The sequence below is a fragment of the Sarcophilus harrisii genome, chromosome 2, assembly GCF_902635505.1.
Source record: "Sarcophilus harrisii chromosome 2, mSarHar1.11, whole genome shotgun sequence".
In the NCBI taxonomy this organism is placed as follows: Eukaryota; Metazoa; Chordata; class Mammalia; order Dasyuromorphia; family Dasyuridae; genus Sarcophilus; species Sarcophilus harrisii.
Window position 1 is genome coordinate 465,858,019 of NC_045427.1, and position 24,480 is coordinate 465,882,498.

General features: G+C 40.0%; 1 protein-coding gene across 2 annotated transcripts in view; it reads right to left on the reverse strand.

Moving 5' to 3' along the window:
* The window catches only part of ZNF423 (zinc finger protein 423), a 399,295-nt gene that overhangs the window by 240,209 nt on the left and 134,606 nt on the right, over nucleotides 1-24,480 (reverse strand). Inside the window, exon 3 of one of the 2 annotated variants that reach the window (XM_031954447.1) lies at nucleotides 19,019-19,219. In XM_031954447.1, the coding sequence (XP_031810307.1) occupies nucleotides 19,019-19,219 (201 nt within the window). Of the gene's footprint in view, nucleotides 1-1,294; nucleotides 1,478-19,018; nucleotides 19,220-24,480 lie in introns of those variants that run through there. The other variant, XM_031954448.1, reaches the window with a different exon arrangement.

A 24,480-nucleotide genomic window follows, 5' to 3' on the forward strand; every position in this document is an offset into this window, starting at 1 on the left:
GGCACAAATTTTGTCTATGGGCCCTGGAAGCAATAGAATCAACAGAATGTAAATAAAGTGCCATATAAATACATAATGCACAAAAAGACTCTACCAAAATACCCTTGACCTTCTAGCTTTTTCCTTAACTTCATAGCTGCCATTATCCCTAGTGAAGCAGTGAATGGAATGGCATTGTCAAAGTGATAGTAGGCCTGCAACAACTTTGGTTGCCAATTTCTCCAGTAGTTAAGCAGTAAATGGCGTTAATCGGAATGATAACCTGTTCAATTCTACATTTATGCAAATAACAAAGTTTTGGCAGTGCACTCGGTGATTTGAACAGCAACACCTGCCAGGAGCCAGTCCATGTGTCTGACAAATTTGCTACTCTATTTTCATAATCTGTGAAATTACAGTACAGGACCAAATCGCTGGCTGCTGGCACATCCCGGAGAAGGAAAAAAGGCAAAAATGCCTGACAGCAAACAAACAAAATTCTACTTTTCCAAAAGAAAAAAGAACCTCAATTCTCCCAGAACCCGGCCAACAGAAGTAGCTAAACAAACCTCAACCAATTCCTAGTGAAGAATAATAATGGCATTTATATTTCAATTTCAATTCAATTTGAATAAGAAAAGCAACTTACATTTATGTAACACTTCAGGGATGCAAAAGCCTAAAACCAACCCTATAAAGTCTATATATAATGACTTCATTATTCCCATTTTACAGAAAGGGAGAATGGAGCCCAGCAAACCAATTTGATCAAGATCACATAGCTAGCTACAGCTTACATTCATCAATGCTTTCAAGCTAACACAAATAATACCGCAAGCATTAACATGAAAAAGCCTCCCCAGGGCTATGAAATGACTAGCACAGGGTCACACAGGGAGTAGTAGCAGCAGAGCCACCAGAACAAGGTCAGTTTTCCAAGCACAAACCCAGCACCCTGTCCACGATATTATAACAGTCTCTCCCCAAGCAAGACTCAGCATCCCACTCTCCAGTAGCGCCTGAGCGACGGCCATTGAGGGGAAGTTGATGGATGCCTCCCCCACCGAAGTGCCAGATAGGGGAAATCACATGTCAGGAGTGACTGTTTTGCAGAAAGAGAAGGAAAGGAAAAAAGCGAGAGAATGTGAGGCTCCTAGTACCAATCCCAGAATCTGTGGGTCTGAGTCTACTCCCACTAGGCGCCTCAAACCCCACCCACAACTAACAGGGAAACCCACCCCACCTCCTGAGCTTTTACCCCTTGCCACCCTTCCTCCGTCTCCCCCAACTCCCACAAAAAAAAAATAATAATAACCTGATAGAGTGATCTCATTACTTTGTCTGTGGTCCCGGCTTTCCAGCCATGGAGCAGGTAGAAGGGGAGCAGTTCCCAAGGGCAGGAAACAGGGAGCAGGAAAACCAAGGTGAAGGCTTTGGACAAGACAGAGTGTATGGTGGAACAGTCCTCCGGCCGGCCAGCGGGACTCTAACTGCACTCCACCCCCACCCCCACTCCCTCCCCTCCCTTTTGCTCCCCTCCCCTCCGCTCTGCTCCCTCCTCTCCCCTCTGCTCCCCTCCCTCCGTTGGACTTCTCTCCCCTCTGAATACCCTGGCCTTCACTCAACCAAAGGAAATGAAAGACAGACTAAGACAACAGCATTCTGGGGAGGGGAGGTCACGATGCTTTCCAGCCGCACACTGTGGCTTTATCACCCTCAGGACAGAAGTTAAGCCCTTCCTCTTTTTCTTTTTCTTTTTTTTAAAGGGGGAAAAAATCCAGGCATTTCCCCCCCTCCAAAAAAAAGTGACTTCTATTTGCTTCAAATTTTGGTTGGGCTCCATTCCCTCAGAAATGCCAAGCAGGCAAGAGCAACAGGCTAATTCAAACCATTCTTGGATGGTTTCCTTCAAAGAGAAGGAAGGGCAGGGGGAGGAGGGGATGAAGGAGAAAGGGGGCTGGGGGATTGAGCCACTCAAAGTCCAAACGCTGTAAGATTTTTTTTTATCCATGAGTGTCGGCTATTCCCTATGTATGTGGGCTCCTCTGGACAGCAGAGGTGTCTGCAGTGACATCCGCTGACAGCCAAGAAGGGCTGGGATGCAGCTCGGGGCTGTCTGCCAGCGATCCTGGTCACCAGAAGGGGAGCGCTAGCCCCTCCCCCCCGTCCACCCCAGCCCCAGAAGGGGCAAGTTCACAAAGCGACTTCCAGTCCTCCCCCTATCCCCGCAGCCCGCTCCCCTCCGTGCAACCTAACCTTCCTCCCTCACCTCCCCACCCGCTCGACCCCTTCTCTCTCTCAGAAGGGTCAGGCTCTCCTCTTGGAGGAGGTGAACCCGCCACTGCCTGTCAGTCCCTGATGCGGACATGCTCGGCCAATTACCAAGGGCAGCAACCGTCAAAAGCAGCGGTGAGGCCGGGACTCCACACCCAGAAGCCTCCCCTCGGGCCTCCAAAAGCAAGCTGTCCCCCAACTAGCTCAGCAGCCAGGCTAGCCACGTTTTTCCCTTTTAATTAAGACTGATCCCCCCCACCCCCAATGATGTCATTTCCAAAGGCAGCCAATTTTTAGCCAGTCAACTCTGAAATAAAACCGTTTAACACAAAATGAGGCATTTTATAATCCCCTATACATTTTTTCCCTGAAGCTGGCACACAGAGAGTGTTTAAACTTGCTGCCAAAAAATTCAACCAATACTTTATCTTTATTTTAAGCCTGCATTTGAGTTAAATATCATTTGTACTTGCTCTTTTCCTCCCCTGAAATTTTCCCTCACTTTCTCTGGTCATCCCATCTATTCCTCTGACTTTCCCTATAGTTTCCACTTCTCTGCCTTCTTTGGGCAAGAACCCAAGTTTGTGGGTATGTGTACATGTGCATTTCTATGCTGAGCTGAGCTCCAGATGCCAGAGAGCTGGAACAAAAGTGGCCTTATTGACTGACACTGCTGCCCTGAGAAGAGTCTCCTGGAAACAAGATGGAAGTAGATTTGGGGGCTTTCTAGTTGTCTTGTTTTAATACCCTATCTAACCTGAGTTAGGGTGGTATTCTCTGACCCTGGCTGCTTCTGCTGCCACCAACAGAGCTCAGAACTCACAAATGAGACCACAGAGGAAATTAACGTCTGCTGTCATGGAAAAATCACTGGATCAGAACACTGGGACACAAGGGCTCTAGACACAGCTCAGCTAAGTAATTCCCAATGTGGTCTTAGGAAAGTCCTTTCTACTCTCTGACACGGCTTCCTCATATGTAAAGTGGGGAGTGGAGCACATGACCTCTTCAGAACTTTACAACTTTGACATTCAAATTCTCTTATGGTTATAATCCAGTCTTGGAAGAGGGGGAAGCCCTAAATAAACCTATCCAAAGCTCTGAGACCCCATGTATCCTCACTGAGAAGTTGGTATGTTTCTCAGTGGTATTTGCCTCTCTACTGCTCCTGGATCACTGTCAGCGAGACCATTTTTGTTAGAATTCTGCAGCATCTGGAGCTTAGTGCATGAGAGAAAATCAGAGAGACAGAGACAGAGAGAGAACAAGAGAGAGAGAGAGAGAGAGAGAGAGAGAGAGAGAGAGAGAGACAGAGAGACAGAGAAAGACAGAAAGAGACACAGAGAGAGAGACAGAGAGAAAGACAGAGAGAGGCAGACAGAGAGAGAGACAGAGAGTAAGAGAGACAGAGATAAAGAGAGACAGAGAGACAGCGACAGAGTGATAGAGACAGTGAAAGAGACAGAGACAGAGAAAGACAGAAAAAGACACAGAGGCAGAAACAGAGAGAAAGAGACAGAGACAGAGTGATAGAGATAGTAAAAGAGAGACAGAGAGAAACAGAGAGACAGAGACAGAAAGAAAGAGAGACAGACAGAGACAGAGAGAGAGAGAGAGAGTGAGAGAGAGAGAGAGAGAGAGAGAGAGAGAGAGAGAGAGCGCAGAATTACGTTCACAGGAGGCTTCTTATTTAGAGAGAGAAGGCAAAACCAGGAGTCATGAGCTCCAGGAGAGAAGCTCATCTAACTTTGATCAAGTATTACACTGTAACAACACATCATAAGGGGACCAAGGATATTGACGGCATAAAAGATCATACAGAGTATATTACTATTGGAAACAATATTGAACGTAGACTGTTAGAATACAGTATCAGAACTGGAAGGAACTTTAAAGATAAGGAAATCTAAACTCTTTGCTTTATAAGGTAATGAACTAAGGCATAGAAAAGGCAAATGAGGTTCTCTGGAAATCTTCAAACAAAGGTTGGAGCTCCACTGATTAGTTACATTGTAGAGAAGATTCTCATTCAGGGAAGGGTTTGGTTAGAAGGGTCTCTGAGGGCCTTTCCATTTCCAAGATTCTATTATTCCATGAATTTTAGCCTAAATGGCAGCACAAGAAATGAAGGACACAATTAATCCTAACACTAGGACAACCCAGAGGGGAGGTTAAAGGTGTGGAGTGGGAAGAAAAGTCACTTTTGGTTTATAATCTCATCACATTTTATTAGGCTAAAAAATAATAAGATCAGACTCAGGGAAAAAAATGTTCAGTTTCCAGGTTCCAGAGATGATTTCTAGATCAAAACCAGACTCTTTAACCTCAACTGGGACCCCAACATGGGTATCATGACCTTCATGTGAAAATAATAGCATTTTGTAAATGACAAATGGTGGGATGCTACTATCAACACTGTCATAACTGATATGAGACTTAATCAACACTTATTGACGGATTGATTGAAAATTATTCTTCATTTGAAAAGAATTCACAACAGATTTTCTTAAAATAGCATGAATCTTGAATGCATTAGACAGCATTCTATTCCTGCTTCCCTCTCCAGGAACAGGCATTCATTCTACAAAAAGCAAATTCTATCAGTACTGAAATTCTCTAAATCTGAGGGCTACAGCAAGTACAAGTAAGAAAAAGCCAAGAGTGCTCACCTGGGAATCAGGCAGCTGATAAAAAGTTGGCTATAGAGAAACCACCACTTACCACTCACTTGCTGGGGCCAAAGGGCGATGGTCACCAACCATTTTAGGGACCTTTCATTATATATGACTAACAGGATAAAGGAAGATATAATAGGGTCAGAATTCAGAGCTCTGTGGCTAGTAAGTAACTCTCTGCCGCTCCTCTGGGAGAGGAGAACGGAGATGCACTTCCCTCTGGGAGAGTCTGTCTGTTCCCTTAGTATTTTGAGTCACCGGTGGCATGCTGCTAAAGCACATTTGTTTTAGTTGTTTCCATAGACTTAAATCTGGAAGAGACCTTTGAGATTACCTGGTGCAATTCCTTCATTGTGCAGATGAAGAAACCAAGACCCAGGAAGTAGGAAGGATTTACCAGCAGTGTCATACAACTGGTTTCAATAGCAGGAGTAAGATTAGCAGGGAAGGAAATGTTTTATTAAGTGTCTGCTATCTTCCAGGCATTCTGCTAAGTACTTTTAAAATATTATTAGATTAAAATCCAAATATCCACAGTACCTTTTTTGACTAGACATGACCTTCCAAAAGGAAAGTATTTATATAATATATATATATAGTATTATTTATAGTATTTATATACTTTATATATAGTATTATTATAAATAATGCTATTTATAATACTTGAGGGCTTTCTATTATTTGTGTTCATGTTATGTCTCCCACATTTGAATGGAATCTTTACCTTGACAGGAACCACAGATTTTCAGCAGACTAGTAACTCCCCAAATATAACAATCCTACTTTTTCTATTGAATTAGGAGGTCCCCAAAGCCATGGATCATCTCTCTGAAAACATACTCCATTATATGCTCCCTTTTTTCTCTGTCACAAGGAATCCAAGAAGGGCCTGGAGTCAAGGAGATTCATCTTCCTGAGTTCAAATCTGGCCTCAGATACTTACTATCTGCATGATCCTGGGCAAATCACTTCACCCCGTTTGCTTCAGGTTCCTCATCTGTAAAATGAACTGGAGAAGGAAGTAGCAAATTCCTCCACTGATATTGCCAAGAAAACCCCAAACTAATCTACACAATTAAAACAACTTAACAAGAACAAAACTTGTCATTACACTAAGACAACCAAGTGTCTGAGCAAGCCACAAGGTTCACCTGATTTTATAAATAGTTGGACTTTGGGCACTACAGCTGCCTCAGGAAATATCTAGAGGACATATGTTTGTCCCATAGAATCTATGCATTGACCCAATGGGGTATGCTAAGGAATAAGCCCCAATAATGTTCTTCAAAACTGAATGAAGAGCGTAAACAAATGATTCAATCATTTGACCCAGTCAGAAGGCCTTTAATATTAAAATGTATTGGATATATTAAAATCTATTAAATACATATAAAATGTGTAGTCACAAAAGATGCATTGTGTTGACTGAAATCTATATATATGGAATATAAAGAACATTTACTTCTCTGCAGCACAGTGAGTGAAAATCCTACTTTACAGAAGAACCACCTAAAAACTCAGGTGATAAATAATGATAACAACAACAATAATAATGATAATTTAAAATCCTGTCTTGAATGGTGAAATTGATTAGCACAAGTGTTCATGGATCTAACATTTAACATGTGAGACTGAGAGCAAGGTACTTAGCCTAATCTCAATTCCTCCTCTATAAAATGAAGCAGTTGGACTCACTAGCCTCTAAGAGTCCTTCTAGATCTAAAATTTATGATCCTACAATTATTTTCTGACAACAAGATAAAACAAAAAGAGTAAAGAATTTGGCATCAGAGGTTCTGGGTTCAAATTCAGACCGACACCTTCTATTGATATGACCTTGGAAAAGTAATTTTATCTCCCTGGGTCGGGAGAGATTTCATCTGCAAAATTAAGTGATTGAACTTTATAGTCTCTGAATTTCTTCCCAGCTCTAAAGTTGCAATCCTCTGATTCCATGACCTAAAACCCAAAATTTGTTGCCATGCGATAATTCTACCCACAAGAGCTCCCACTCCACATTTCTGTCTGTTTTACTTAATAGGGTACATGCTAAAAAATTTGGGTAGGACAAAATGGTAGAGGTTAAAAAGAAAAAAAAGAAAGAAAAGAAAAACTAAGGTCTGCTTGAAAGAAGGAGGAAAAGAAAAAAAACTGCATGTCATAAGGTATCCTCATGAGCCATGTTTCAGTGACCATTTATGACTATCAGATAGATATCCTAGCCTTAAGTGCCCTCTATCAGCCTTCACATTTAGAGGAATAAGCCCTAGTCACTAGCCAATATCTAGCCTCAAACTGGCTTTCATTGATTATAACTAGTAGAATGGAAGCAGCATAAGGGTAAAAACGATGTCATTTTTTGCCTTTGTATAACACTGAGCCTAGTACATTAATGCTAAATGAATATTTGCTAAATTAGATGATTCCCTAAGGAAATAAGCACTTTATCACCCCTCGTCGGGTCAAATAAGGATGGGGGGAAAGTCCCATTAATTTTTTTGAATGAGGGACTGAGATGGATATGATAGAAAGGAAATTAGGCAGATATGCCCTCTTATAGTCTATATATCACATAATTTAACATTTTGTCATTTGGGTCTAAGGTCTTGCCTGTTATAAAGCTTATCTCTTCAACTACTTAGCATCCTCTTCATTAAAAAGGACAAGGTCTATCTGCTTCTAATTTATCTCTCCCAATGTTCAGCACAGGGCTGACCAGCACACAGTGTATATCTGAATAGGATGGGTACTTATGTTCACAAGGAGAGAGGTGACCAGGTTCACACAGCTAGTATGCATATACAGCTGAATTTGAACTGGAGTCTTCCTGCCTCTTATCTCAGCATCCTAATCATTGGTCACTTAGCTTGTTCCTGAAATACATTAATGATACCAGGTATTTCACCTGGATTCTGTTCTAATACATGAAAGAATCTGGAAAACCCAACAACACTGAAAATGGTCAAAGTAGCAAATACCCAGCTGTGTGAGGATGACTTTTTAGTTTCAAGGTGCTTCAGGGACCTCATAAAATGTTAGAGGTAGAAAAGGACCTTAGAGATCATCTGTTCATGTTGTCTCTCCCAATAAAATATAAATTCCTCAAAGGCAGTGGCTTTTTCATTTTTATTTTTTGTAGCCCCAATACCTAACAGACATTTAATAAATGCTTTCTGGTTGGTTAATCTAATGCAGGAGTTCTTAACATACACTTAACTTTACATTTAAGTATAGCTATAGATAATAAATAGATAATTGTATTTCAGTATACTTAGTTTCTTTTGTAATCCTATGTATTTTAATTTGTTCATTTAAAACATTCTTCTGAGAAAGAGCCTATGCATTTTACCAGATGGTCAACAGAAAGCAAGAAGCCCCGGACTAACCCATCCCTCCAAATGATAGATGAAGAAACTGAGCCCCAAAGAAGCTTGACCTTGATGCTATCATAAAGACAGTGAGTAGCTAGGGCAATATTTAAAGCAAGAATCTACAACTCTAGAATCAGTGCTCATTTCACATCACTGGCTCTCTTGAAGTAAGGAAGACTAAGGAATTAGAAATCCTGTAGTTGAAACTGCTCTTATTTGACAGATGAAGAAGGTTGTTGTTGAGTCATTTCACTTGAGACAGATCCTTCACAATGTGGGGTGGGTTTCTTGGCAGAGATACTGGAAGCGGTCTTTGCCATTTCCTTCTCCAACTCATTTGACAGATAAGGAAACAAAACTGGTATCAAACACATATTTAGGAAGTATCTGAGGATGGATTTAAATTCAGGTCTTTCTGACACAGAACTCTACGGACTGCACCACCTAGCATTTTACAGATGAGGAAACTGAGGTCTTATCTGAGGGGGAGTGACTTACAAAATTCAGTAAGCAGCAAAGCCAGGACTTCAACTCTAGCCTCTTAAGGTCAATGCTTTTTCTCCTACCACACATCATACTGACTCTTCAAGAGATGGTGGTTATGTGTGTTATTTTTTTCCATGGAAATCAAGACTGAGCTACTGGTTCTTCGCACGTTAGCTCGTGCTTTCTATATTGTTAGATTTGTTATCCAATTTCTGTGAGATGTATAACTCCAAAAATGTGATACCGGGATTTACTTTGTGTAATTGAGCCAAGGTGGTGACATTTCATAAATCTGGACTCTTCAAAGGAGGTTAATGAAACTAGCCTCAGAAAACTAACTCCCCAACAGATTTACCACCGGAGACCTGGAGCGCTGCTACCCAAAGACTGAATTCTGAACCATAGACACACCACAATTGCATGACTTTCCAGAAGGCTTTGTAATGGAAAACGATTACTCTCACAAGCAGGCAATTTAGGGAGAGTGTCAACACTCACCCTGCAGGACAAAGACACTGACCACCTACCCCAGTCCTCTGCTCTTCTTCCAAATGGCCACACGCTAGCACCCGCTCACATCCCAGGTGTGCCTCGCTTTATGCGATGGCAGAATGGAGGAATCTCAGAGCCAGCCCAAGCCCTTCAGGCTGGCCACTATCTCCAGCCTCCTGCCACAGAGATCATCCAGCCTCTTCTCTAAGACTTCCAACAGGGGGGGAGTCTCACTACTCAGAAAGAAGCCCATTCCGCCGCAGGATAACTCTCTCTTAGAAAGCTTTTCTATCTGCCTCCTGGGATCCTTAGGGCGGCTAGGTGGCATAGTGGGTAGAGTGCCAGGCTTGGATTCTCCCTGAGTTCAAATCTGGTAGCAAACAATTACTAGTGGTGTGACCCTGGACTAGTCACTTAACTGCCTCAGTTTCCTCATCTGTAAAATGAGCTGGAGAAGGAAATGGCAAACCAGTCCAGTGTCTTTGCCAAGAAAACCCCAAACAAAGTGACAAAGAATCAGACATGACTGAACAACCAATGCAACTTTAACCATAAATCTGCCACGCAATGACTCTTAGTTTGCTTCTTGAAGCCAAGTAATTTCATAGGATAGCCCCTCAAATAAAGTACATGAAGACAACTATCATGCTCAGTTTTGCATATTGTAGAGTGCATACACACTCTGTGCTTAGTAAGGGTTACCAAGGAACTCACAGAATAGGAGAAAAAACTAATCAATCAAGAAGAAGGCAAGTGCTCTGCCCTCCTTATCTCTGGTAGAAGTTGGCATTTCAAAGAACACTGAGTCTGGAACGAAGAGAGTCTGGATTCAAACATGGACTCCAACACTTATTAGCTGTAAAACCAGGGACAAGTTAAATAATCCCAGACTCAATTTCCTCATCTTTGAAATGTAGATAATGTTTCTGCTATCTGCTTCACATGCTTATCATGCAGAAAATACATTGGAAACACTAAATACCTATCTAAAGATGAATTATCACTATTTAGACGTTATAAGAAATATGGAGCTAAAAATTGTTTTCCCTGTTCGAATTTCACCCTTTTAACAGTATTTTATGGTTAAATTTGCATTGATTGCATCAGCACTTCCCCATGCCAAATTAAATGACTTGCCTAAATTCACAAAAATATCAAGAAAAAGACTCAAAATTCAAATCTAGGTCCCTGATTGTAAAACTAATTCACTTGGAATACATCATCATTGTCTTTCTATTCCCAGTCACAAACTCAGTGCCTGACACATAGTAGGTTCTTAATAAATGTTTGGTTTTTGACTGATTGAATGATTGATCTGCATGGAGAAGCCCTACCCATGAGCTAGGAGTCCCCCACTGCCAAGCTGAAAAAACTGCCCCTTGGCCCTCTGAAAAAGGCAAGAGCATGTCAGTTTTACACAAAGGGAAAGGGGAAATTTGTTACTCTTAAATTGCAGGGATGGCCAGGTTAGTGGGAAGGACTCAGGCTCTGGCCAAGATGAGGCTATTCAAACAGCACCAAACCTAGTAATTAGAGCCCAGAGGTCACTTTGGCCACAGCTGTATAAACTAGGTGTGTAATTAACTTTCTCCTCTGGCTCTTGACTCAACATAATTTCACTTTCTCCAGCAAAAGGAGGAGTGTTGTTCAGAAGTGTTTTTTGGAAAATACTCCCAAGTTCCAATCAAGCAAAAAAGACACTTAAAAAATTAATTCCTTTATCCTTTTTTTGTGTTGTTATTTCTCCAATCCCAGAATTCAAGAAATAAATGTTTCTCTGAGCAAAAGAGAAATCCTTGAGATGTACAAAGGAGAGATGGCTTTCTGTCTACATCTCCATTCTAAACTAACTAGATATAGACCTGGGTAAAGCTACATCGATTTCTATTCCAAACAGGGACCTGAGGTAGGAAACAAGTAGAAACTGGTTTTTTACACCATCTCCAACCCACTAGACCCCTGACCTAAAAGACAATTTTTGTTACTTTAGAGAGCTGAAAATATAAAATGTAAGAAATTCTAATGTTAGGGCAAGAACTATCCAATTCTATAGACATTTATTAAGTATCTACCATGTACAAGGGATCATGATATCAAAATGATGCAGACATTATTACTGTCAATAGCCACATACAACACTAACACAATCAAACTTCATTAATACAATCTAAATTTAGTATGTATGTTGGAATGGAGGGCAACGTATATGTTTGAATTGCTCACTATCTTTAAAGACGACCCCAAATATTCTAGATGACAAGGCTAGACAATGAATCTTCATTAGATCCTAGTGCAAAGGCAATGTTTTAGCTACTTTAGAGAACAACTGTACAATTTTCAAGAACTTCAAAAAATAACTGTAGAAAATTTAGGACATTTTCAAGGTAGATAAGATGATTGTAGTGTTTGCTCTAATGAGAGAAAGTAGAGGGGCTAGTCTTCGAGATAAGAAGATCTGGGGTTCAGGTCCTGCCTAGCTCAGTTGATCAAGAAAAAATTCTTTCAACTTTTCATTGTCACAGATAGCTCTGTACCACCATAAACTATGGCGAGTTCCCAATGCCCATGACAGGTATGGACCAAAATAAAATGTTTTAAAGGCTTTAAAACTTTCTAACTTAAACTAAGCTAACAAGCTGTTGCCAAATAGAGGTCCTTAGGGGACCTACTTAAATGAATAGGTTACAAATTATTGGTAATTAGCCTAGTAAATGTATGTAAACATCTGAGATCATTTAGGAATATTGCTATACCTGAATAGAAAGTGCCTCAGGCTTCCTACTTAAGTATTTTCTAAAGTAATTGAAAATAGGTTGTCCTCTGAGGTAGCTTAAACATTCCCTCTGCAACCTTTTTCACACTTAAAAAAAAAAAAACAATCAAGCAAACTCCTTCCTGAATTGTGAACTGATAAATTTTGCTCAGGTCCTCTTTTGCCCAATTCTGAATTACAATTTCAAATCAGACCTACCAGACCTATGATTTCATTGATGTAGGTAATAATGACACCAATATTCTTCAATTTATATTTTCAGAGAATTGTCTAAGGTACTGGAGTTAAGTGACTTGCTCAGAATCACAGAGTGTTATATATCAGAGGCAGAATTTTAATCCAGGTTTTCCTTACTACTAAGCAGCCTCTTTATCAATTAACTACACTGTCCTGCTACTCGTGGCAAGAATTAGACAAGATTCAATGTAACTTTAATAGATTTTCAGTTTCTTTGCATTTTTAAAAAATTCTACTATGTTAAGGAATGCTTGTTTTATTTCATAAATTAAAAATAAACACAATTTTCCTTCCTCCCCCCCACCCCGACCCGGAATCAAATAGAACTTTAATTTCAAAGTGAGGAAAACAGTGAACAAAATTTTCAAAAACGATTTAATGTAACTTAATGTTAGGACAGAAATCTTCTGATTCTATGACACATTCCTAGAAACAATAGTCTAAAAACTTCAGTTGATCTTGCTCAGTTGATCAGTCATGCTTCGTGACCCCATGAGGTCTTCTTGACAAAGATATTGGAGTGGTATTTCCTTATCCAATGTATCTCCATTTTACAGAAGAGGAACTAAGGCAAACAGGGGTGAAGTGACTTGCCCAACTAGTAAAACTAGATTTGAACTCAGATTTCCCTGACTGAAGGCCAGTATTCTATCCACTGCAGCATCCAGCTAGTGGTACCTAGAAATATGACATTCTAAATAAATGCCAAAGAATAATAAACCCTCACTTTCTTAAGATATCTAATATAGTCCAACCTCTCATTTTAAAGATGAGAAAAAGAAAATCTGAAAAGAAGTAATGACTTAACTAAGTGATTTAGCAGCAAAATCAAAACTAGAACCTAGAGAAATATAGTATAGACAACAAGGTGACATTTTTGTTATGTAATTATTACATCAAGATCTGCAATTTCATCGGTGGAACACTAAAATAGATCCCAATCCATTCATAACATCTAGTATAAATCATAGGGAATGACCAAAAGCTCAGAGAGATTACAAGTCTGTCCAAAATTAACAGTATCAGAGATGGAACTGAGGCCAAATATCCCTAACTCCAAGATCTGCTAGTAATACTATACCCCGCCCTCTGATAAAATTACTGTATGGCACTGTATTAATCTTGGTATATTATTAACCTAATTATATAAATATGTAATAATACAATTATCAGTATAGGCAGGGTTGTCCAGGAGGCAGAGGGCTACAAAATCCATGTATTCTGGGATCTACGAAAAACTGGGTTCCAGTGCCCTCTCTTACACAGACAAGCTGAATGACAATGGACAAATCACCTAACTTTTTAGTGCTCTAGACAATTCTAAGACTACATGCTGTCTTAGCTACCTTAGGAGAGGGAGTTTCTAACCTGCTGAGTCCTAATACTAAAGAAATAGTATCTAAAGAATAGGTATCTCAATCACTATCCTATATTACTAAAAACAGCAACCTGGAATTAACTTGCTACAATTGTCCTTGTTTAAAGAAAAATGCCTTCTTCAACATGATAGATATTTCCAAATAATTTTAGCATCCTTTGCTAAACAGGGAAGCTGAGGTCTGAGCAGATGGTTTCAAAGCCACACAACGACTAAAGGATAGGGCCAGAATTCACATCCAGGCCTCCCTCATTCTGAGACTAATACTTAGCATACTATATCTCAGCCTAAAACAAACTAGCATTATTGTTTACATTTTTTTCCAAGTTAAGTGATTTCTTCATTTAGTGATTTCTTTACTTAGTGATTTCTCAAGGAAGCAAGAAAGCAGTGCCTGAGGAAGACAAGGAATACAGTTTCATGCAGTTTTCTGAATCTATCATATTCATATTGTTACAGTTTACAACAGAAAATTATAGATATTCCCTCCCCTACTCCTTCCCTGCAGGTAATATGATAAGGGAAGATGTCTCTGGCTTCTGGTTATAAAGAACCATCTGGGTGGAAGTGACCAAATATTTGAGCAATCCTCTAAAACTTTGAGTTTCCAAATTTCATTTCATTTCCTTTTTTTTGTTACATTTTGAATTCCAAACTGTTTCCAAATGTCCTTCACCCACATTCACATCACTGGTAGAAGTCTATTTCCCACCTACAGATTAGCAAGGTTATCAGGCACAGACAGCTAAAAGCGTGAGAGAAATGGTCACAGGCTTTTTAGGTACATTGTTGTAAAAGAAATGAGACAGAAGCCTGGGAAGCCAAGAAGACCATATACTGCCAAGATCTTTGTTTTTCTGGGCAACAAAAAGCAGGTTGTCATTGTTTGAATTGATCACATATATCATTAGGACTTTCTTCTTTGTCAAATGCATTCACATCCGTTAACTCAGTAGTCCTCAGGAAGAAATTATCAGATAAATGCGAACTATTGTCCCCATTTTGCAGAGGAGAATGCTGAGGCTCCAAACAGTGAAATTTAATCCAAAAAATATTAAGGTCACATCCCTAACAAGTACACTTGAAATCTTGGTCTTCTGACTCCTAATTCAGCATATTTTTCTATAACTTCACTCCAGTTGTCATCAGGCTGGTCAAGGCACTATCCTTCCTTCCTTCCTTTCAAATATACATAGATATATTCCAACTGATTTAAGCTTATGGAAAACAGGCCATGCTTCACCCATCAGGGTTCAAAGGGCATTTAAGTGGTAGTTTGAAGGCGGATTGCTTTGCAAAACTGTAATTCATTTCCTGAACCCTAATCCTACTGAGTGCACATGTACACAGTGCAGGGGTTACTTGGGCAGTAGGTCTGTGCCAATAATAGCCTATTTTTTTTTAAAACCAGGAGCACCTGCTGGTGCTGGATCAATTGCCAAGCATCTTCCAATACCGACAATCTTTTCCTGAGCTATCCTACACAGCCACAGCTTGAGGGGGAAGCAGCCAGCCTGGAGAAGCAGACCTAGATCTCTAGTGAGAGGGGATGGACGTAAATAGTTAGCATTTATACAGGACGTTATGGTATGCAAGGACTTTACCTACATTATCTCATTTGAAGCAAATCTTCCTTCTAAAATAAGAATCATTCAGTAAACTTGTATTTCCTGGGAATAGCTCACAGATTTAGAGCTCAAAGGGTCCTTAGAGCTCAATCCCCTCACTTTAAATTTGAGGAAACTGAAACTCAAAGAGATCAAGGGACTTGTTCAGGGTCATACAATCAGTGAGAGTCGCTGGTAAAATCCAAACCCAGCTCCTCTTGACTCTGGGCACTTTTAACCTCTAAACCTTTCTACTCTGCAGCCTCTCTAAAAGAAGGTGAGGGGGAAGCTAGATGGTAACAGCCCCTAAGTAAGGAGGATCTGAATTCAAATTCAGACTCAGGTGCTTAACACTTATTAGCCACGTGACCCTTGGCAAGTCACTTAATCCCAACTGCCTGGCTAATAAATAAAATAAAAGAAGGGAGCATGGATCAGATGTTAAGGAATCTTCTATTCAATTCAACAGGGGTTTGTCCAACAAGGTTTTATAGTCGTACTAAGTACAAGACACCCAGCTTGCTCTAGGCATAGAGCTGGAAAGACAAAGTCAAAAATGGCTGCTCCCTTCAAAGAGGTTATAATCTCCCAGGATGGGGAGTACAGGGAGAGGAGAGGAAGGATCCTACATTTACAATATTCTTATTGGCTAAGCAAATAAACAAACAACAACAAAAAGAAAAAGCTCTCCCCTAAGAGCACATTATTGGTCTGGTGGATACCAACCCTGATTTGCAGCAGCTTACACACACACACACACACACACACACACACACACACACACTTCCCACAAATTTGCCCAACCTTTGGAATTTAAGAATCAAAGACCCAGGGGGAAAAATATCTCTGTGCATCTTCTGTCTGTGTCAAAGAAGCTGCTCCCAGACTAGGTTATACCTTTATCATGCTGTAATGAATTTCTAAGGGATCCTATTATGCAAGGTGGTTTACCCTATTCTTTTGAGGAATTTCTGCCTCCCTTCCAATACTCTCGAGTTTCAGGACTATCCTAGCTCCAACATCCCCATGGAAGTCATTAGTTAAGTCCTATTACAGCCCTCGGAAGAGTATTGGTAGGTACTACTTGTATTGATCAAGACAGTGGGGGGGCCCACACAATGTTACTTTAGATTTGGGATAAAATCTGAATTTGTCAATAAGGTGAACGGCAGCAATGGCTCTGCTAGATTCACTGGAGCAGAAAAAGCCCTGCCTTTCGGCGACACTGACCCAGACTAAAACAGTTTATTTACCATTTCTCATCTTCTGCAGAGACAGCTCCCCACCGTGGTGCCCCCAAAGCCCAAAAGTCCTTCCCGGGCTTTGTCATGTGCTAGTGGCAACGGTTTGGGGGAAGACGGAAAAGGGAGAAGAATTAGAGGCAACTGTGAATTACAGAATTTTTTTTTTAAGTAGTTTTGCTGCATTCAAAACCTCGAAGTAGGCTAACAAAGTGTTGCCTAATAGAGGTCCTAAAGGGACCTGGTTTAATGAATAGATAAGAATGATTTTTAATTAGGGCATCAATTGCATGAAAATAAATGAACACTTCCTTAAGGGCAGAACAACAGCTTCTTCTCTTAGCTTAACCAGCTCTACCTTTAATCTTACTTGTGTTATTTATTCAATTATCAGACCCTTTTCTCAAGCAAGGTATACTGAGCCTCAGAGTCCATAGATCTGATTCCAGCTCTACCAATAACTAGGCTCTATGATCTTAAAGTTAGATTCGCTTTTTAGCAGTCTGGTATATCCAGACCCCTTCTCAAAAGAGTCTGTTTTCAATAAGTGAAAGAAATGCTATCAATTAAAAGTCAGTGAAAATTAAAATGTCTTTTTTTTTTCCTGTCCAATTTCATGGATCTCAGGTTAAAAATCCTTGGATTTGATGAACTCCTCCCCAGTTCCTCCCCAGTTCAAAAGGTCTTATGATTATGAAGAAAAATACTAGTCCAGCTCTTGTGTGAATTACCCCGAATGAGAAATTATGAGTATGAACTAATGAGGTTTCTTTTCATTATTATAGTCTGGAGTTTAAAAAAGGCTTTTCGGGACTCATCTTACTTCCCATCTCTTTCATAGCCACAAAGAGGATATTGGTATCCAGCCAAGAATATGGTGGGCAGGCATGGGGTCACTGGAGAAAGAGATTTCACAACCCTCCTAACAGCCCCCCCCAACACACATAGACGCACACACATACACCAACAATGGCCTTTACCAATTTACCAAATTTACCAAAGGTAAATTAGGCAGAGTCTGGGACATAAGAACTTATTAATGGGGAACATTCTCTCACCAAAATGCCAATCACTGCAAAAAATGAAGTCAGCTTCAGCAAATTAAAACTGACACAGTCTTGTTTAGACTTCATCACTGACTAGAAAGGTATTGTGTCAAAGGAATAAGAATACCTACAGTTCCTGAAAGGGTACCTCCAGAATAAGTTGTAAAAGACAATACATACTCTGCAAATTTCCTTCTGCCTCTTAATAAAGAGTCAAGTTCCCATATCCACCAATCCCATCGGACTGTTTTGTTGAATTCTATGATATGTCAATAGTATCTCAAATGGGGCATCAAAGAGAGAGGGAAAAATCAGTCTGAAATTATTCCCTTCAATGGACTTCTCCATTAATTGAATTATCAGACCCTTTTCTCAAGCAAGATATACTGAGCCTCAGAGTCCACAGACTTGGTTCCAATCTACCATAACTGCTCTATGACCTTAAGGCTGTATTCATTGTGTGTGTGTGTGTGTGTGTGTGTGTGTGTGTGTGTGTCACGAACCCTCTTTAGCAGTCTTATCAAAAGAGTTTCAAAAACTGAAAGAAATGCTAACTATCAATTAAACATCAGTGAAAATTAAGATGTCTTTTTTTCTTGTCCATTTTCATGGATCTCGGGTTAAAAATCCTTGGATTAGATGAACTCTGAATTCCCTCCCAGTTCAAAAGGTCTCATGATTATAAAGGAAAATACCAGCCCAGTGCGAGTGTGAATTACCACGAATGAGAAATTATGAGTGTGAATTAATGAGGTTTCTTTTCATTGTTAAGAAATGAGGCCCAGTTGGTCTGGAGTTTAAAAAGGCTTTTCGGGACTCATCTCATTTCCCATCTCTCTCATCGCCACAATGAGGACGTAGACTAAAGAGAGATGAGCCAGAATCCAAGTCTGTGAAGGCAGCAAGCCCATCACCCGCTTTTCTACACAAAGGGTGAGCAATAGGGAAGCAAGGAAGACAATTCTTAAGGAAGCATTCATTCATTACAATCTTGCATTTAAAAAGTTTACATTTTTGCCACTCTCTGGCTCTACTAACTTGCCCGATATTGCAAATTTGCTCTTCTGTGGAGTTTTCCAAACTTAAGCCATTTAACTTTGCACTAATAATCACTTAATTACTGCACTTCCAAAATTGGGAGCAAACATAGATCGTATTCAACACACACACACACACACACACACACACACACACACACACAATGTGCTATGAAGTTCTAGTTTTTTGGTGGGGGGATCAAACCATAATTACTGTCAGCATGCCAACTGAAAAGCTGTTGCTTTTATTTTTAATTTTATTTAAAATGTGAACACAGGCTACCCAAGGCACCACAATAAAATTACATTAACTGTAAAATTACATTATTAATTCTTTAATCTCACTTGAGGCTTCAAGCTGTTGCTATGTCCAATTACCCTTCTAACCACCTGTCAGAATCACGGCGCGGGTTTAACATTACCTCCAGGACAACGGTGGGCCCGGTGATCTGTCAGGTCCGCCAGTGACTCGAAGTCCTGCTGACAGTTATCGCAGGTGTAAATTGACTCATCCTCCATGTCTTCATCTTCCTCATTTCTCTCCTCTTGGCTCGTCACGCTGTTCCTGTCTTCCAGCACCCGGCTGCCTTTCGTATCGTTCTCCTGCTCCCCTCCTAGGCCACCTGCCAACAGGAAGAATACACTCCACTGTCAGTCGCTGCAGTCTCAGGAAAGGTTTTTAAAAGGAATAGCCCCACATTTATTAAGATACATTTAATTACTTTACCTCCCACTTCTCATTATTCTTGACACCTCTCAGTATATTAATCTATGTGTTTTTTATGTCACGCAGTGCAATAATTCTCAACTGTATTCTTTAATTCTTAGTGTGAATCCTCCAGAGATACTTCCTTATCATCTTCCTTAGCATGTGGACAGCATGTGCATAGTTAGTTCTCAGTTTTGCTGAAACTCGTTAGCATCTCTCCACCCCAAACCATATTTTTACTTGCAAACTCAAAAATTCACAAGCATCATGACCATGAACCACTATGGCAAGGTAAAGCCTAACAAATGGAACCAGCTTCCCCCACCTCATTCAAACACCCCTAAAATGTCGTATCACTGAAAGCATCACACATGCACCTTTATTTTTCTTATCAAAGTAGTTTGCCCACAAATAATTTCCTGGGGTGCCACACTCCAAATTCTTGCATCATAGAGAGATGACATTATTCTCTAAAATCAGGCTCTAAATTGGACATAACATCATCCTGCATTTCTGATAACCATGGCCACAGAAGATTACAACTGAAAAAAGTTAAAACCATAGGAACCACCTGCTCAAGAGCCATTAAAAAAATAATAACAATAACCAACACCTGGGCTTAGCCTTTTGGCTGAGCAATTGCAAAGCAAATGATTAAGGAAAATATTAAATACTTGTGCAGAAATGTTGCTATTTACAACAACAAAAGCTTGCTTGATGATTGGTGAAAAGCTAAAGAAACTGCAGCATATCATACATTGGAGGACTAAGCTGCCATAAATAATGTCAAGAATAAGATGGAAAATGTGGGAAATTTGGTATGAAATAAGGCAAAGTGAAAAGAAGAGCTCCAAAAATTGCAAGGACAATAAATATGGTTTTTATTTCCTAACATGAATACACAATCACAAAGATTAGAGAAGTTATGGTTCCACTCATTTTTCATGGATGCTTGAATGTTGCCACTTCTTTTTCAATGTGAATGCTGATGAGGCACAGAATGAAAGGACCAGCTGCCCTATTAGTTGAATGTAGAGAATACAAGAATCTTGCCCTAAGTTTTAACTTAACAGTTCAACTTTACAGATGATGACAATGATGATGACAGTAAAAGCTAAGATTTATATAACACTTTAAGGTTTGCTAATTAGAACTTTACATTTTATTTTATACAGCAGCTCTGTTGTTATTATCCACTTTTTCATTTGAGGACACTGAGATCAAAGAAAGCTGAATATATGAGGAAGGATTATAATTCAGGACTTTCTAACTACAGGTTCATTGAACTTCCTTCCCTTTCTCCCCAGTGGTGATGATGATGATAAAGATCTTCATTCAAAATTGTTTTATATTTTTGCAAATTATTTCATGTCTATTATCTCATTTTTCTGACTTGGAGAATGTTAGATACTAAAACTAGATGGACTCTCAAAAGGCCATCCCCATCTTGGCAACTCCACCCTGAAAGGCATTATTACCCCCATATTACAAATGAAGTCTTCCCTCCTCAACTGGGCTCATCAAGAGGATCATTGTCTTCCCAAGGCCTTGCAAATCAAAATCCACAATGTCCTCACTAGCTTTCCCATTGCTGTGCTATGCATGAAAGGACAACACATGCTACTCAGTACCATGTATGTGAAGTAGTGTTTGAGGCACCATGGGAGCTTCTTTCCCATTAGAACAGAACTTCTTGGATCCCCAAATGGAGAGATTTCCAGAGGTTCATAAATTTGGATGAGAGAAAAATTGTGTCTTTTTTCCTCTAACCTCTAACTGAAATTTATTTAAAACTGTTATTCTGAGAAAGGATCTAGCAGCTTCCCCAGATTGCTAAAAGTCTGAAGAGGTTTTTCCAAGCAACTCTTCATCAGATAATCTGGAGTTGAAGTCTGGCCCTAAGATTTATTCTCTGGGGGACCATGGACAAGGCTCTTTACTTCTTTAAACCTTAGTTTCTCATTCATAAAATGGAAATAAAACCGCCTTCACTATCTACTGCACAGAAATGCTGCGAAAAAAGCTCTTTGTAAACCTTCAGGTACTGAGGAAATGTGAGTTACCCTTAGCAGCAGTCAGAACACAACTGCCAGACCAGAGAGACAGTGACAGCCAAAATAGGAAACAGGCAGCAAGGTGATGGAGTGGAAGAAGTGCTAGGTCTGATATGAGGAAGACGTATCTTCCCGAGTTCAAAACTGGCCTCAGACACTTACTAGCTGTGTGACTCTGGGCAAGTCCCTTAACCCTGTCTGCCTCAGTTTCCTCATCTGTAAAATGAGCTGGTGAAGAAAACTGCAAACCACTCCAGGATATTTGCCCAAAGAACCCCAAACAGGGTCTCACTGAGTCAGACATAATTGAAAACAAAGAATAGGAAAGGATCATTGGCTTAGCACTGGAAGAAATCTTATAAATCTGGCTGGAAATCTTGTCCAGCTTCTTCATTTCCCCAATTTTAGACATAAAGAAACTGAGCCCCAGAGATTTTGGTTACTTGTCCAAGATCACAGAGGTAGTAAAGGCAGAGCTGGGATTTGAACGCAGGCCCTCTGCTGCCAAATCGATGGCTATTTCCACAATAGCACATTACCTCCAGGGTAGATATAAAAATGCAGATGGTTCAAGATAGCAAACTGCTGCCTACCAACACTTCAATTTAGATGTATAATGCTATTAGGATTCTATTACTCCCCTCCACAGAAGACACACGGTTCCTAGCCCTTCTCCCTGTCTGGACCCCACAAACGCCTATCAGTGCCTATAAAATGCTGCTGGAGCCTTCCATCGCACACATGTAGTGCGACATACAAGTGGAACAGGGCTCCAGCCATAAAAATCAATGTTTCCATTTGTGGTCTATCATAACATCTCTCTCCTTGCCAATTAGGTGATGTACAATTCTAAGGTTATTTTATCATCATAATTCACCAAACCCCCTGCCATGCAGAACTCCCATTAAAAGCTAAGCAAGTACATTCACCTCAGGAAATCTGATTGGTTGCCATCACAATAGCAAGGAACTGAAAGCTGGATAACAAGAAATATCATTCTGAGTCCTTCAATATTATCAGTCACCTCACAACTGTGGTTATATAGTAAAGTGCTCGTCTCTGAAATTTCAAGTTTACAATCTCTTTCTTTAATAAAAAAAAATGTATTGTAGGGAAGAGAGAGTGGGATGCAACCATAATTCTGACTTATCAACTATCCTGCCTCACTCTATAAGTTATACTCAGAGCTACCCTGTTTTTGCTTTCCATAATACATGATTTAATAAACATATTTAAATTATCCCTTTTATTCTTGGATGGTTGTTTGTGGCACTTTCTACACTTGTCTAATCCTGTACTGGAATCACAATCCTTACGATGCATTTGATGTCTTTAAATCCAGCACATCCTGTCAAGCTGATAGTTAATAAATCAGAGTGTCAATTCACTGCTTTTATATGGCAAAAGCCCATAAAGTGGTCCAAGAATATAAATCCATTTTAGAGAACTGTCACCTATTCCCTGGGCTCTTTGCTAATAGGAATCAACATAGTCTACTAGAGCGGGGTGGAGGCAAAGGGCTGAAAGTGTCCAGTGGAGAAAAGTACAGAGCTTCATCTCAAGTGACCCAGGGAGTCCACTGACAGATAGATGGTCCAAATTTCAGCTGGTCCCTTTAATAAGTAAAAAGAGCCAAAATGTGTCTTTTTAAAAATCAACTAGGCGTTTAACCCTTCTTCTTACCCATAATAAAGGATTCTTTTGGGGAGAGAAGAACACACTGGGAAAATGCTACAGCTTTTTAAAAAATATTTTTAATGAAAATCTTTCACAAACACTCTTGAACCTTTTACTAACGACTCTAAGTTACTATTATAAATATTTATAGTGGCTGAAGGGACACTGATCCCATCATAGCTTTGTGGTTTTTTTTCCCTAAGAATAAAACATACATACATGTGCATATATCTCTAAATATTATTGTTTTTTATAAATGACATTCATAAATTTTGCATATGTGTATCTATACACATGTGTGTGTATAGATAGGTTTAAATTAAACCCTAAAATTCCATGAGAAATAGATGGTGCCAAAATTCAGTTGTTTCCCCTATCTCCAATATCTTTCACTCCCACTATCCACCTGCTCACACACACACACCCAAAATGGACATAGAGATCTGGAAACTTTAAAATGAATAATACCTCATAGATACACTTTAGTACAATTGTCCACATTACAGTCTACTCCCTTGACTCAGAACAAAGAAGTCCTCAATAATTGGCTAATAAGTGGGGAAAGAACTGATCCTTGAATGGCACAAGACAGAAGTAATGGAGGAATACATTCCAAGCGTGGAGAGCAGCTAACACAAAGGCACAAAGACAGGAGATGGGATATTATCTATGAGAAACAGTAAACAGGCAAATTTGGCTGCAATGTAGAATGTGAAGGGGAGCAATGTATAATAAGCCTGGAAAGGTAGGATGCCGCCAAATTATGAAGGGTTTCAAATGCCAAATGGAGGACTTTGTATTTTATCCCAAAGGCAATAGGGAGCCACTGGAGGGTTTTGAGCAAGGGAGTGACTTGGTCAAGCCTCTGGGTTAGTATGATCATTTTGGCAGCCACAAAGAAGATGAAATAGAGAGGAGAGAGTAGGAGGTTACTGCAAATGAGAGGTGATGAGGAATTGAATTGGAGTAGCAGCTGTGTGAGCAGAGAAAAAGAACAGATGCGAGAACTCCGTTGTAGAGGTAGTCAATGAGACTTGGCAACTGACTAGATATGAGAGGATGAGAGACAGAGAAAAATGAGGAAAAGATGCTGAGATTTTGAAATTAGGTGACTAGTGGCACTCTCAACGAAAAGTTGTTCAATAAGAGAGTTCAGAAAGAGGAGGGTGGAGAATAAGTTCTTTTTTGAATAGGATGAGTTTGAGAAGCCTATGGGACATCCAGTTGGAAAAGCCCAATAAGCAGTTAGTGATGCTGGTCTAGGAAGGCGAACAGGGCTAAATATATAGAGATGAGAATCAATCATATATAGATGATAATTGAACATATGGGAACTGATAAGATGACAAGAAAGGGTGTAGGGAGACAAGTGAGAAGGGTCCAGAACAAAGCTTTGGGGTTAATCCAGAGTTAGGGGGTGGGAGCATGGATAATGAAGCAGCAA